At 38.0% G+C, this 17,249-nt stretch overlaps 1 protein-coding gene across 1 annotated transcript in view; it reads right to left on the bottom strand.

The window, feature by feature from the left end:
* Window positions 1-17,249, bottom strand: part of CFTR (CF transmembrane conductance regulator) — a 251,363-nt gene that overhangs the window by 156,504 nt on the left and 77,610 nt on the right. The window contains exon 3 of the mRNA XM_072964621.1: window positions 1,557-1,793. Coding sequence (XP_072820722.1) covers window positions 1,557-1,793 — 237 coding nt within the window. The remainder of the gene's footprint in view (window positions 1-1,556; window positions 1,794-17,249) is intronic.

The following is a 17,249-nucleotide window of genomic DNA, read 5'->3' on the forward strand; positions in this document are numbered from 1 at the left end:
CTTGCTGTACATTCAGAGAATAAAACATTAAAAAAGATGTGAAACCAAGTCCCTTCCCCACACACACGAATGGGTATATTTATAATACATTTGGCTTTTCTGATACGTAAGTATGCTGATTCATTGGATAATTATGAATTAACACCCCATGAGAAAGCTGTACCTATTCATTCATTCAAACAAGTATAACAGAAATAAAGTAGACACAGTATCCAAAGAACCCTTCAAATATGAAATGTTACATCTAATTACACTTTGCCTAGGACTCTGAACTTAGACTCTATTTTTAAAAATCTCATTAGATGAAGTTCACAAGCTTTTATGGCTCATCACATGAAAAGCAGGATAAGAGTACAATTTATTAAATGTCAATTGTTATAACTTCAGTATCTATTCCCATGACTTTACATTCCCATGACAATTCTGACCCATTTTAAAATTTATAGCTTGTAGAATTAGCTTTTAAAAAAAAGATATTTCAAAGGATTGGCTTTCATTCTTAAAAGAACAATGGAATTGTGGCAAATACTTGTTAGATACACTCAGTATCATAACAATAAAAACTTTATTTAAGCATATATTACCCACTTCACCCCCTCTCCCCTAAAAACGTTCATAATTCAGTCCACAAATGTTTACTCAGCACCTACTCCACGCAGGCATGGCACTAGTTATTAGTGTGTGCTAAGAAGAAATCTTAAGTTTCCAAAGCATGAAGGGAAGAAAGCAAGGGACCAAACTTAAGTATCTGTTATTAACAAGTTTATAATTCACAAATTTCTTAGAAAAATCTAAGAAAACAATTGCCCAGTAGCACATTTGGGTCTTGAGAGTATGATTTTTAGTTGCAAGTAGTTAAAACTTCAATGTTAACCTAAGGCTTTTTATCCAAACAATCGGCTTCAGGTTATTCTTTTATCTCTTCTTAATGTTTTCTATCCTGTTCCACAAAAATCCTCATTCTGTTCCATAACAATGAATGATAGCGCATCTTAAAAAAAAAAAAAAACTATTCCTCTTTCCCCAAAACCCAGCCCATACACGCGTCCTCCTGCTTCCTAGGCACGTGTCCTTCCAAAGCTCAGCTGGGCACCCTCTCACCTGAAAAAAAGTTTGGAGATGACGCTGGCCTTTTCCAGAGGCGACCTCTGCATGGTCTCTGGGGGCACCGGGATCCCTGCCGGGGTAGGCTGGACACGAGCTCCTAATGCCAAATGCCCTACTCTTCTCGGTGCCTGCCGCTCGCCCCTTTTTCTCTGACCTGCTGTGATGTCATTTGCTTCCAACTCCCCCCACCCAGCCCTACCCCACACACCTCCTCTTTCCTTTCCCTCTTTCCCCCGCCTCCACTGCACAGGTTAAAAGCTGGGCGCTGCCTGGTCCGGCCCCAAATTTGCTCTAGCGGCTTCCTCCACCCCGTCCGCAACCCTAGCCCGAACTCCGACTGCTCCCTCCTTCTCGCCTCCTTCCCTCCCACGCTGCCCCCAACCTCCCTTTCCCTATTCCGAGTCCCTGCCTTCCTCCCTCGCGCGCCCCACCCAGGTCCGCGTCCCTACCGTCCGGCCTCAGCCCAGCCTGCAGGTGGGGGACGGTCGCGGCCGCCCTCCGCGCCCGTCTCCGACGCTCGAGGACAGAAGGAGCCACTGGCAGGAGCAGAACCAGTCAGCACTCCCGGGAGCCTCCTGGACCCTCCTCCGCGCCAGGCTCCTGGGACCCGGAGCAAGACATGGCCAACTTCCCCGAGCCTTCTTCCTCTTCCCTTTTCCGAGATTCTAGCCGAGTTCGTGTTCTGTCTGCAAAGTGCATTTTGAGAGGGGAATGAAAATATGTCTCTCCTGTACCAAATGCAACCTCAGGGAGCCGGAAAGTTCCGCGGCAGCGTCGGATGCGTTCACCTTAGCGCTTCCTTCTGAGTGTCAGCGGGAGAAACCAAGCTTGTTAGTGTCAGGCTTAGGTGAGCTCCTAGTGTGGCAAGGACCCCTTAGGAGACGTACTTATGGGGGTAGGGGGAAGATCCTACAAGGAGGTAAGAGGAGTCCATTACCTGCCCAGGATTTGTTTATTGTCTGTCCTAAGCTTTTCGGCCCCGCTTGCGTTTTTCAAGACGGCGTTTGTGTGTGTTAGCGATTACAATGACTAGCGGACAATGTGTAAACTAACCCACCCTCCTGTAGATTTCCTAGTCTCGGCCAGCAAAACATCTTGGCTATTATACTGAAAGGAATCCAAACAGTCTTTGAAGCGAAGGTAGCGTGTTAACTCTGGCCTGACTCAGAAACGCCATCTTCGGCTCTGGGACGGCATCTAAACTTTCCCAGGTGTGGGCGCCCCAGCTTCCCGAGCTTTTGCTGTGTGGATTGTGTGCCTGCCTGACGGTTTTTAAAGAGCCAAACCTTTCATTCCTGAATCCTACTGTGTAAACGCAAGGGCATGTTGAATTTAAGTTGAAAAATTCAAATGGAAGTAAAAATTTTGGTGTGATTACGTTAATGCCTCTAGGTCTAAGGCAAGGGTGTTCGCTTGTGAATTACCTGATTGTTGATTTATGGTCACCCACATACAGTACAAATGAAACTGTGTATTTCATAATAATAGGAAGACAGGAACATGTATTTAAATTAGTAAATGCATTCGACAGGTCTTTATAGCTCTCCTTTGCGTTTCAGTGTCACCTCTTTATCTTAATGTGGGGTTTATAAACATTTAACTTTTACTAGCCTAAATTTTAATAGTTGAGAAAATAACAGCACAGAGATAAACCAAACTGCATAAAGTTAGATACCAGGAGAGAATTCATGTATTTCTAACTCATGATCCCTTGCTTCAAATCCTGTACCTGTGTTTTCCTCTCTCCTATACAGCACACAGATTGAGGCTCTTTCTTCATTATTGACTTTTCCCAGGTATGGGACAGAACTCACTCCATCCACTTCCCCACCCTCCACCCCCGACTCTGTTGTTTGCTTTGTAACTGCTAATGTAACCCATCAAATGTAATACATACATTTTGAAATGAATGGGTAATCAGTCCCTCTTTGTTATCAAAGAGCAAGTGAGAATAAAGAGATTAAGAATTAAATTCCAAAGAGGATCACAGAAGCTGACCAAGTGATATGCCTCAAAGAGATCCCAAATATTTGTCCATCAATCTCCTTCCTCTGGATAGAAAAAATAAAATAGTGACTATTTCTTGAGTTCTTACTATTTGTCAGGCCTCATCTCATGTAAACCTTTCAAGAACCATGCAAATTCTCCTAATTTTCTGTTGAGGAAATAGACAAAAGAAGTAAATGCCTGTAATGGTAGAGCTAAGAGCTAATTAACTCATGTTTAATCCCAAACTATTACTCCTATCAGTGTGTAATATTGCTTCTAATCAAATCATCCCTCATGTATTTATATACTGTCACACACCAAACCAGTCTTTCTTCTCACAGTAGTTTTGTGCAATCCTAACTGCTAGACCTGTTCAAGAATGAGACAAGAAAGCAGAAATTTGCAAGCCAAGTAGCTACTGGAGTTATACATTTTTAAATGAATGACATCTAATTATGGTATTCCGTTTTAAGTGTGTGTACACACATGTGCATAGGAAGACCCTAGATTTTTATCATAAAAGATTACATCCTAAATTTGTTCTTGGCATAAGGAAGACTTCACCTTTATTCAAAACATTAACACTGTTAGCTGACATGAGCAAATGAACTGAGACATGATATTCAAGACTTGCATCTAGGTACACACCTAATGTGGGAATGTAGATTTATGTACCAGGAAAATGTTCCAAAATGGCTGAAGGTCATGGCTGAAATCATAAATGTGTCTTTGAGATGTCACGATTAGGAAAGAGACCAGTGGGCCAGAAGAGAGTGGAAGGTGGCAGTAAGAAACAGAGAAGCTCTTCTCTCCAAGCTTCTCAAATATCAGCTCACAGAACTTTGTGATATTATAATAGCTTACATTTGTTAAGCACTGACTAGATGTGTAAGACACCATACCAAATACACGGAATGCTTTGCCTTTTTTATCCTTAGAACACCTTCATAAAACAGGTACCTTCTTCACTATCCATATATTATAGGTGAAGAGACTGGGGTACAAGAAGTTTAGTAATTTTCCCAAGCAAGTTTCACAGTAAATCATAACAGAGAAAACTGATATTTGAACCTAAACACCCTATTGCCTGAGCCCAAGCACGTACCCACTACACATACTTACCCTACAGAATTCCCTAACATTTCTAAGCATTAGGGCCTTCAATACAGAAGATTAGGTGGCCATTTGTATGGCTTTTTTTAATTGTAAAATAGATATAACATAAAATTTGCCATCTTAAACCATTTTTAAGTGGACAATTCAGTAATAGATTTACATTGTTGTGCAACCATCATCACCATCACTGTAACCCTTTTTATCCCGTAAAACTGAAACTCTATACCAATTACACAGTAACTCCCCATGCTCCCTTCCCCCCAGCCCCTGGCAACCACCATTATACTTTCAGGTTTTTATGATTTTGACTCTAAGTACCTCATATAAATGGAATCACACAGTCTTTGTCTCTTTGCGACTGGCTTATTTCACTTAGCATAGTGTCCTCAAGGTTTATCCACATTGTGCATTACTGCAGGATTTCTTTCCTTTTTAAGGCTGAATCATATTGCATTGTATGTATATATCACGTCTTGCTTATCCATTCATTTGTTGGTAGAGTTTTACTTATTGTGAATAATGCTGCTGTGAACATGGGTGTGATGCTGGGGCCTCATTTTAAAGGCATATTAAAAAGAAGCAAGAAGAGGCGAAGAAGGAGAAGAAAAGGAAGTCAACATTTATCTAGTACCTACTGTGTGTTCAGCAAGGTGTCATGTGCTTCCTCAAATGATCTCAATATATGAAAGCTTGTGAGATAACCTTCTTCTCACAGGTTCCTGTCATACATTCCTCATTCTGCCATCAAATGATGGCTGAAGTTTCACCACTAGATATCACCAGAGTGAAACTACACTATATTTTATTTATCCATCATGTTCAAAATTTAATTTGGGCTTTAATATTGATAAGTAGGTAATGATCATGAGTGTACTAATGTAGAAGTAGAAAGAAAAGTAGAAGGAAAAAGGGTAAAGTCACCCCTATAGAGAAGAAAAGCTCATCAGACAAGAGAAGGCCAAAGTCTTGTCAGCGTCACATGCATAGGCAGGCTCTGTTAATAAATTTACCTAAGCTAGAAGAGTAAGAGCTGCTAAGGTGCTTCCAAAGGTTGCCTCGGTCACGACCTAGGATGCAAACACACATTATAGTCTTACAGAGATGCTTCAGGCCCTGAGGGAGGTGTCCTTGTACATGACTAGGCCAGATTATCATTGAGTTTTACAGCTTCGAACAGTAGGTTTGGTCTGACAATTCTGTTTATAAACACCCATGTGCACATACTTCTATTTATATACATACAAAACCTTTCTTCCCCACAACCTCCTTGGAGACAGGAATTGTGTCTTCTGTTTTCCTTTTAACTCACTTCATTTAGTAATACTGTGTACAATCAAACAATATTCTTTTGGGGTCACTGACCTAACAGTTGAAATGTCATCCTAAAGGAGAAATCTGAAGATGCTCAAGAGATGAATCATTACCACTAATCTGTCAGCAGGCAAGAGCTCAGTGCTAAGGTGGAGATACAGAATAAAAGAGGCTCTCCACCCTTTAAGACTCAGAATTCACCAATAGCTATCAAAGTTCCCAGAAGATTAAGTAAGCAGAGTATAGTGGAAAGAGCTTGGGCTTTGAAGCAATAAAGAGCTAGTTTTTCAATCTTGGCACCACTACTTAGCTGTGTGGCCTTGGGTGATTTACTTAACCTTTCTGTGTCTCACTTCCCTTTACTGAAAACGAAGTTAATAATACCCACCTCCAAGGCTGGCTGAATGTATTAAGTCATGGTCTTTCTACCTCAGCACTATTGACATTTGGGGCTGGAGACTCTTTGATGGGGCGGGGCATGTCCTGGGCACTGTAGGATGTTTTGCAGCATCTCTAACTTCTACCCACTGGATGCCAGTAGACCTACTCACCTCCCCACCCTACCCCTAGTTGTGAAAAGCAAAACTGTCTCCAGATGTTGCCAAATACCCTCTGGGGGCAAAAGTGTCCCAGATGAGAATCACTGGATGAAATTAATTAACTGTGATACAGACAAAAGAGCTAAAAACCTAATAAGCACTCCATAAATTCTACAATGTATTGTTAACATATCACATGATAAATCAGAAATCAGCATAGCATTGCAAAATGGACTGCTACAGAAAACAGAACTCCCTAACGGCAGTCAGAATTCTCAGGAACACTGGGCTCTCTTATTCCCTCTGAAGATGCTTACTTGTATTTAGACCAGAAGAAAAGGGGAGATTCAAGTACTCTTTCAATTGTAAGATAATTTTGACTTAGAGGCAGAACTATATTTTTACATTGTGGAAACATTCTTACTCTTTTTGCATTGAAATGGCATCTGAAAGCTGTTTTTCAGTTCCTCTAATTTTCAGCTCATCACCAGTGGTATATTCTTAACAAATGTATCCAGATGGAATTTGGCACCCTGATGGGTCCTCTGTAACTTGAAAGTACTTCCTCATAAAGGAAACCTTAAAGATCCTCAATCTGTACAAAACAGGAGCTTATTAATGCTACTCATGAACTGGAATGACTCTGAACAATATTCAAAATACAACTCTGTCATGAATGTAAAAGCAAATAAATCTGGGATTCTCCAAAACTGCTGTTTATAAAATGTTTCATTATTTATATTGGTGCTCTTTTCATTTTTTCCTACTGAAGCTTTTTTAGAAACAAGAGAATTTATAACACCAGACTGAATTTTCATTGATGATATCATCCTGAAAGCCAGATGTTCTCTATAGAATTAAAATTGTGGTTAAAGATATTTGAATCCTAAGAAAAATTTTCCCCAGAAGAATTCTATATTAATCTATGTGCTACATAAAAGAGTTATATTTAGAAAGGCAGTGGAGTACAGTAAGTAGAACAGTAGATTATTTACTTATTTGTAACTATTTTCCCTAAAATAGATAATTTATAACAAAAACTTGTGAATCAGGAGAATGTTTGAAATAAAAAATAAGAAGAGAGACAAGGTAGGAAAATGTTATTGCATCTGGGAACTAAAAGTAATCCTGAATATCTTGGCTGTCAAAGTCCAAAAGATTGTATTATTCTCATAATCTGATATCTGACAGAAGTCAATATGCAAGCTCACCTGTCCAAAAAAAAAAAAAAAAAAAAAAACCATCGTACCTCTACCCCAATCTTGAAAGAGTTACTCATTGAAAGGTTTATAGAATTAATACTGAATGACATCAAGGTCATTGTTTTCAGCTGTAATTTTTCAGAAACATTTGATGGTCATGTCTTATACCAATTAATAATTAAAGCCAAGGACACAACATGAAGTCAGTTACTCAGGGAAGGCTGCTCAGCCTGAGAAACTAAAATAGAAGAAGTCCCAGGTTGAGAGTTTCCTTTCTGTTTTGCTTTAACTTACCCTGCATACACAAAGTCTATGAGATCTTGTTGTTTTAGGACACTATGCCAGCTACTTATTGATCTACAAGTTCAATGTGATTGGTGAAACTATGGTGACTAATCCATACTGTCAAAAGGACAACCAATTCCTGGTTCAATGACTGTCTCATTGGTCTCCAAAGCCTGCATCCCTATGCCTCCCAGAGTGACTGGAACCTCCTTGCTTCAAAGGCTGTTGAGAGGCAGCACTGATGAAACAATGGCAAAACATTTTGGAATTCTTTTTATTTGTGTAAAAATTTTATATAGTGATAAGTATAAAAATCATCTAAATCTTTCTAGAATAAAGCATATCACACTAACTAAAGAAAGTCAAATTGACAAATACGTATCATAGTTTTCATTTAAACAAATTTGATAATCACAAAGTTTTACCTAAAAATAATTGAATTTTTTTATAATAACCAATTAAGTTTAGCATGATCTTGTTTTGCAAGAAAAAAATTAAATGTACATACTTGTTTGCTGCATAAGTAAAATCAAGCATGTCTTGTTTGTTTAAGTAAGAGGAGATGCCTTTTACAATTTTTCAACTTTCTTCTCTGTTTAGGTGAAAACAGGGACTAATCACAAAGGAGATTTTTTTTTTCCTTCTTTTCCTTCACTTCTTCAGAATCCATTGAGTGGACTCTTTATTAAAGGAATGTAAAGTAGGTAGGTAGGTATCCATGGAGAAGAAAGGGGAGAACAAAACCTTTTCTTCTTTTTCTTTTGAGAATCAACATAGTTACAATCTATTTGATGAATTGACATGATCCCAATTGAAATGCTCAAATACGGACACCAAGTGTCCCCAAGGAGACCGTGACACACCATGAGAGGAAAAGCTTAATGTCAATGCTTTCTGCTCGGTCCACTTTGCAGCTGAAACTGGAAGGTTGCCTTTTCCTAGCCATCACGGGCTACTGCGTGGGCTTTGGCTACCACTGGAGAAACGCTGGAAGTCCAAGAAAAACGTACTACTGGCTGAGACTACGGTGGGGTAATGAGCTTCATCTTCCCCTGGGAACTGCTATGACCTGTGCAGAGATCTGTTCCAACAGGGTGATACTCGAGGCAGTGGACCAGGGTGCATCAGACTCTATGAGAGGACCTATTTTCGTCAGCAACATAATGTTATGATGACAAAGCCTCCTGCAGCAGAAAATGAGGTGTGGTATGTGACAATGGATTGGTCAGATCCTCCATCTCCCCCATCTCTCTGGTGTTTGGAAACAAAAATAACTTCTTTGGAGGATGAAAATCCTGGAGTGCTTGGACAGTTAGCAGGTGGAAGAAGAACTTTAAAAAAAAAAGTTTTTGGCCTTCCTGCTGACTTCAACATTTAGAAGCTAAAAATAGATGTGACCTTATATGTATCCCAAGAATTTGTATGTGAAAGAAGACGTACAGGATGCATATATATGTTTGCATAAGCATTAAAAAAAAAAGGCTGGAAAGATAAATGTCATGATCGTCTATGCTATACATTTCTAAACTTCTTAAATAATATTTTCCAAAACACACAAAGAAATGCATCCTGTGAAGTAAACTGACTTCTGATTGCATTCCACAAATTTTTGGAAAACCTGTAGTGCTCCAGCTCTACGTGAGGACAGGGAAAAAGTGAACAAGACAGAATTCTGTTACAACTTTCAAAGGGCTTCTTCGACCTAAATTGTTACTAAAACTGACAAAGCAAAGCTGTAGTTGCTTGAGCCCAAGAGTAATGACTAGAGTCAATCAAGGTCTCTCATTTATTCTGGATTCTAGTTCCTGCTGCAAAACTGACAGTAACTCCCTACAGCTCCTTCAGCTCCCTTTCTTTTACCCTCACCTCAAGCCTTCATTCTTTTCCCATTCCTGGTTCCAGGACTGAAAACAAAAACCTTCCCAGGAGAACATTACATATAGTCATAAAGTCCTGTTGGGAGTAGAAGAAATACTTCTATTCGGTGCCTTTATAAATGTTTGACCCATAACCAGCAACTTCCACCACTCATTCATCAGAAGCTAACATTCTTATAAATCCTATGAATTTTATGTCTTACATAAGTGTGACATTCATACTGCATTTCATTTTTTGCACGCTGAGCAATAATCTTTAAAATGTAAAAATGTAGACAAAACATGATTTTTAGAACTCAATTTTGGCAATTTTTTCTTATAACACTAGGAGCCTCCAAAATGGAAGTGTCGCAGTCCTGTTTCTCCAGAGGACCCTGCCAACTCCCCACTCCTCTCAGAAGCCAGGGCAAGGCACAGGGATGAGGGGGTGAGGGGTGGTGAGCAGCAGCAGTTTGCACACCCCTGTCATTGCAGAGCCCTCCCCCCAAAGGGAGCAGGAATTCCCCTCCTCATGCCCCTCAGGGCCCACTGGGTCCTCAACTTGTTTCCTGTCAAATGACCTGCATGCCCTCGGCACTACTGGGGAACAGAAACCTTGAACCTTTCTGCACCTGCCGAGTGCTTGGCTCTGTGGGAACCCAGCAACTGACAGCTCCCTGGAGCAGAGCCAAGCCGAGTGGAACACCCAGTCCCATGCTGCGGGGCTCCAGGCCAGCTCAGAGCCAGCCGCCAGCTGCGATTACACTGCTCTGTTTTTCAAGACCCAATTTGGTCATGATTCTAATTGTCTTTAGGAATTCTTTTTGTTCATACCTATCAAATAACAAAGCAAATGACTCTTGGAAATTAGTTGTCTGATCCGAAACTGGGGTAGGGAATAGCAGCCTATTTGATTATTACACTGTATCCTTGTTTGCTTTCAGAAAAGTGAAGATTAAAAAAAAAAGATGCAAAATGAATTTAGATTTAAAGATCTGAGAAAAAAATGTGGATTGAATGGAAAATCAATCGCTTGAACATGTTCTCACAGAAACCCAAACAAATTTGAGGCTTGTAACAATTTGGAGAATTCAAGAAAAATGAACTTTTTTCTGGAATCTGTTTCTACGTTTGCTCATAATTAAGTTTAAAATATACTTTTATTTGGTGGTGTAAGAAATCAAACTTTAGATCATCTCATTATAAAATTTATTGTCTTTCAGACAGCATGGCACTAGGGGTTTAGAGCTCCTCCACCTGGAGCTGAGATTTCTGCATTTGTAAAATGTGGGGGAAAAGAGCTTTCATTACATAGGGTTGCTGTGAGAACTATGAGTTGATATAAGTAAAAAATGTAACAAAGTATCTGACATGGGAGAAGCACTCAATAAAGTGTGTGTGTGTGTGTGTGTGTTTCAAATTTCACATCCTCACATCAGTGATTCACTGAATGCTGAAGTGGTTCTTCCAAGATTTTTTTACATGAAAGAATAAAATGTATATGGGGTGTTTTTTTAATGCACACCTTCTCAATCAGTTTTATTTTTTGTTTATTTGCTTCCTTCAAAAATAAGGGAAAATAAAACTCGACCATAAGAAAACAAACAACTCTATTTTAAAAATAAGCCAAACATGTGAATAGACACTGCAGCAAAGAAAGAATACAGATGGCAAATAAGCATACGAAAAGATGCTCATCATCATTTGTCATTAGGGAATTGCAAATGAAAACAACAGTGAGATATCACTGCTCACCCTTTAGAATGCCTAAAATCCAAAAAACTGGCAATACCATTCGCTGGTGAGGATTGCTGGTAGGAATGCAAAATGGTAAAGCTATTTTGGAATACAATTCGGCAGTTTCTTACAAAGTATAGTCTTACTAGACAACCTAGCAGTCACACTTCAAGCTATTTATCCAACTGATTTGAAAACTTGCATTCACACAAAAATTTGCATGCAATGTTTATAGTAGTTTTATTCAAAATTGCCAAAACCTGAAGCAAACAAGATATATTTCAATTGGTAAATGGGCAAATGTATAAAGAAATTGTAGTGCATCTAAACAATGGATACTACTCAGTAATAAAAAGGAATGAACTATCAAGCCAAGAAAAGACATGGGTTAATCTTAAACGCATATTGCTAGTGAAAGAAGCCAGTGTGGAAAGTCTACATACTGTATGATTTCAATTATATGCATTCTAGAAAATGTACAGCTGTATAGAGATGGTAAATGAATCAGTTGTTGCCATGAGTTTGGGGTTAGGAGGGGACATGTTATATTAGTGAAGCACAAGGAACATTTTTAGGGCAGTGAAGCTGAGACAGGTGGGAAGGTAGGGAAAATCATTAAAAGAATGACACAGCAATTAGCACCAAGATGGTGGAAGATTCAACTTCCGGTAGATCTTGAGCTTCATTATATGCTCACTGTAACACAATAGCATGCTAAATGGCACTTCCACAGGTGCCATGACAGTTTCAAGTCTGACCATACAAGTTCAAAAAGTGGGTGATGGCCCAGTTCCTGGAAATCCCAGCCCCTTCCCCAAGTAGTTGGACTAATCCTCCCACTTGTCAGCAAATGAAGGTGCCAAGCCCATAAAAATTAACAACCACACATCCTGGGGCTCTCTCTCTCTCTCTCCTGCCCTTTCTCTTTCCTTTTGAGATGGCCCATACTCTGGCGTGTGTATCTAATTCCACTTTAAACTAAACACCCACCCCCATGCCTTGCGGCCTCTCTGGCCTTCTGAGATGGCCTACATTCTGCTTGTGGAGTATGTATCTCTCTAAATAAAGCTACTTTCACTCTACTATGACTTGCTTTTGAATTCTTTCCTGAGCAAAGCCTAAGGACCCTCATTTGCAGAGTGCATCCCAGGGACTTTGACTAAGACCTGGGACACAGCCATCATGAATCAAAGCTATTCAGTGTAATACTGCAATGCTGGATACATGATACTATGCATTTCTCAAACTCCATGGAACTTTACAGCACAAAGAGTGAAACTTAATGTCCATGAATTTTTTAAAAATCATTTAGGAGATCAGGAATTAGGGGATCTCCAGGATATAACATAGCATATTACAAAAGACTCTAACTGTATTACAAATGTACGAAACAACATCACTGTAATGAGCTGGGGGAGGAGGGGTGTGGGGAAGCTTCCGGACTAAGTAACTTTGGAAACAGTGAAAGTCTGTAAAACTAAAGGTAGAAGAGTCTACATAAGCACTCCTCTAGTTGATAAAGTTTTATCCCACGAAGGTACAGGTTAGCAATTCTGAAACCACTATACATTTATACTGGAAGAGAAAAGTTAGGTAAATAGATAGTGGATAGTGGAAGTCAGGTTTCTCATTATTAGAGTGGGAAGCTACAGATAAGCAAGGGGAAGAGATCAGAATGATCCAGATGGTAATGGATCAGAATGAGAGACACCACTATTAACTCATTATTAGTTGTATAAAGATATAGATGGTTATATTTAGAATTATTTATAGACATGTATATACACAAGTAAGCATATACACATATATTTTCTTGTTCTGTCAGCTGAGATGGCCTAGAAGCTATGACATCTTAATAGCACCCATACACCTTAACACCCAGATCTTGGTATAATATACTATTCCTCAACAAAAAGAACCAGGGTTCCTTTTTAGGACTGAGGCTGAAAATGTACAAAATGAACCTGGAAAATCTTACAGTGGAAGAAAGTAAAGAAGTGCTTAAAAACAAACAAAACCCCCCAAAACCTACAATTACGGGATATTTCAACGAGATGTAAGAATCTGGTAAAAAAAGAACACCAGTGGTCAAAGCTGGAACAATTTGAGCAATAAAACAATTATAACCCAATTGAATTATAACCCAAGTATAAAATAAATATCCACAAGCACATATTGACATAAATGACTGAATAAATTAATGGGAGAGAATAGACAAATGTCCTACAGAGAAGAATTCCACTTGATTTATGTATATACTTCACTCTCAGGGAGATGGAGCTCAACTCCCCACTCAAGTGTGGGCTGTGCATAATGACTTCCTTCCAAACAAAGGGCAGAGTATCGAGGGGAGAAAAGAGTAACTATAAAGAAGAAACCTGACAAACACTACTTCAGCCAGGTGATCGAGGTCAACGTCAACAAGGACAGGTCATGCTGATAGTACGTACCCTTGATATTATGTGATGAAAATGGCACTTTACCTCCGTGGTCCTTCTCCCTAAAACTCACGACCCTGATCTTATTATGAAAAAACACCAGACAAATCCCAAATCGTCAAGGTCATCAAAAATAAAAATCTGAGAAGCTGTCACAGCCAATTAGGAGCCTAAGGGGACATGAACACCAAATATAATGTGTTAACCTGGATGAGATCTTGGGACAGAAAAAGATCATTGGATAAACACTGGGGAAATTTGACTAGGGTGTGGACTTCGGTTAATAATGTATCAATACTTGCTCATTGATTGTGACAAATGTACCCTATGAATGTTTAATGCTAATAACAGGGGAAACTGAGTCTGGAGTATACAGGACCTCCCTGAAGTATTGTCACAATTTGTTTGTAAATCTAAAGCTATTTTAAAATAAAACTTTATTTAAAAAATAAGAGAATAAATTTACTGATTTTTGGCACATTTTTCATGCAACCACAAATTACTAACAATTTGAACCTTCAATAACCTTTGATATTTAATAATAATATCTCAAGCCCAGTCAGATCCTTTTATCTCATACTTACCATTTTTTTTTGAAATTAACACTTTGGGTTACACTATGATGTTAAAATTTTTTTCTACTCCTAGTGGGAAATAAATCATGTAAAAAACAATAGTCAATGAATATTTCTTTGGAACAAATTTTTAAAAAAACAACCAAAAACCTACCTAATTTCTTTCCAAAAAAGCTCACAAGAAAAATAAAATCTTCATGTTCCCTTGTCAACTCAGGACCATCAAATTGGCCTGCAATTGCTCAATAATCTGTAGCTATTATTAAGAAAATGGAATTCATCACTCATGCCAAAGTTTCAAGGCAATACTAGCTACTCACTATGAAGGTTGTCTGACTTAAAAATTAAATTGAATTTGGCCACAGAGTGCTGACAAATTTCTACTCCCATTGTATTCTATAAAAAACATTTGAATTCTAGAAAAATATTGGTTTAAAACAGATTCAACTTTAAGGTGCTATTGTTGATTTTTCTCTAGGAAAATATTTTACTTGAATAATTACATTCTATCTGTGATTCCTTTCCATCTCTCTACTCCCTCTGCTCTCTCATTCTTCTCTGGTTAACATTCCTGACTTTCAACTTTAAATTTTATGTTAGATTGCTTTGAACTAACTGAGTTGTCACATTTCACTCAAAAAAAGTATTTTGGAAGTAGTTGAAGTTATACAGCCATAGTTTTTACATCTCTATTGGCAAATTTGTAGTAAAACATGTTTTGAAAATAAAACATTTTTCTGTATGGAACAACTAATATTTTAAGACATTGAGGCATGAAACATGCATCTCAGTTCCTCACTTGATCTTGCCTTGTATTCCAAACTGAATCAAACCCACTGTGGATCCAGGATAAACTGAAGTTCCCAGTGTGCTAAGTCTTTTATGTGCCCTTCCCACTTAATTCCCTCAATATCCTTATGTAATAATAATTATTATAATACCACTTTACTCTTGAGGAAAATAGGATTCAAAAGAATCCTTAACAACTTATCTATAGCCTTTTACCTAACAGAAGGAGTCCTGTATTAGATCCCAAGACCACTCTCTGACTACACTGTTGTGGGGTTAAAATGCCATCCAGTGAACTATAATTATTGAGAATAGGAAACTGTTGAATCAAACAAGTTTCTTCCGTATAGCACAGGGAACTATATTCAATATCTTGTAATAACCTTTAATGAAAAAGAATATGAAAATGAATATATATATGTATATGCATGACTGGGACATTGTGCTTTACACTAGAAATTGACACACTGTAATTGTACTTCAATGTAAATAAATACATAAATACTGTTGAATTAATTTCCATGATATTTTTAACAAGAGATCTTCACTGAGAAAAAAAATATTTTAAATTTTTACTGTGTAATATCAGAGAAATAATTTGAATTGGAAAATTCAGCTGGTTCCTTAACATCACACAGATTTGGGTATTTAGAAGAGGAGACTCTGCAGTTATTCCCAAGAGTCTCAAGAGGTCCACTTTACAGGGTAAAAGGTAAGAAAGGAGAGAATTTGGGAACAATACTCTCTCCTTACCCTTCCCACCCTCAGCAGAAGCCCAGATGATGGGACACCTCTCACTCAAAAATTCAGGCCAGAGCATAAACCAATATCCAGGGCCTGTGGCTGACAGGACAGGTTAAGATTAAACTGTGTTAGAGAGCAACAGAAGTTTTGTTGCACTTGAAAATGGAACTTCATAGAGTTATCTGCAGACAAGGACTACAGTTACCTGAAATAGTTGGGACTACATTACATGTTTCACAAGTACACAATTAACAGTTTTGCACACCAATAAATGTGTATTTTCAGGTACCTGTTGGCCATATATATACCTCCTCAACTGGAAAGTGCTGGTCATTAGGTCATTATGAGAACTAACCTTCAGACATGTTTTTGTGTGTGCAAACTGTCCTCCTGATATTATCCTTAGTCTTTAAAAAACTATCTTCACCTTTTTCCACAAAATTCTACTTGGATAACGTTTGCATATTAATACTTAGTTTTCCTAAGCTGAAGTTATATTGGGAATTATTTTAAAAGTCTTCCTGCGCTATGCATAAAAGCAAATTGTATGTTAACAAAATGCTTTTAACTTCTGGTAAATTTATAAATTTTTAGGTAAAAAATCAGAATATGAAAGATGTATGGGTGTCGGTTATTCATATTGCAATTTACTCCTAGTCATTGAAAAATCTTTAGTGTTATATATATTTTAAAGTGTTTTAATTATAATAAAGTTTAAATAAGTATAAGTTAATATATTTAAAACAAATTAATAAACTTAACAAATAATTTCATCTTCCAAGTTTTCATATATTTATCTCGTAGGAATGATTCTTAGGGAGGACATATCAGAATCACTTGCATTAATATAAATTAATTAATTCTAACTTCTTAACTCATCTCCTCCCCTGTTTCTTGAATCCCTGATATTATGGGACCATATCAAATCCCTCAGGTGTATGGCAGTAGAATAAGAAGTTGATACCTAATGTTTAAATAACGAAATTTTCTTTCTTCCTACTAAATTATCACAAGCAACTGAGTCCTCTTCATTTCTTCGTCTCTTTTTCATTACAAAATTATTTTCTAGAAAAGGTTGGGTTCATATCTATACAGCAAAGTAGGGCTTGAATCACATCATTCTACTAATTAGTCTAAGGAAATGAGATTATATCAGAAAAGAATACTTAAATGCATAAATTTCAAAAAAGAAGCTATGGTAATTCCAATGAGTCCACGTTTCCAGCTATGCCTGATTTCTATGCACTGTATCAGAAAGAGAATCACAGAGTTCATGCATTTATGCACCTCAGAGTGGGGATATCTCTAACTGGGCAAATTCAAGCTATATTTTCTAATAGCCAAGAATGATTGGATACTGATATCAACTTTAACTTATATGGCAATGAATCCCAAATATTTTTGGAATCTTCATTAGTTTTCTTCCCTAGCCTAGTTTGAACAAATAAATTATGCTAATCTTCTTTAAGGGTTCATTTTTGTTACTAAGTCAGGAGAGTCACAGAGAACACAATTCTCCTCTCTGTGTGTCTTACAGTACAGGGAAATATGTGTTAGTCAC

Source organism: Vicugna pacos, chromosome 7, assembly GCF_048564905.1.
Source record: "Vicugna pacos chromosome 7, VicPac4, whole genome shotgun sequence".
Classification (NCBI taxonomy): Eukaryota; Metazoa; Chordata; class Mammalia; order Artiodactyla; family Camelidae; genus Vicugna; species Vicugna pacos.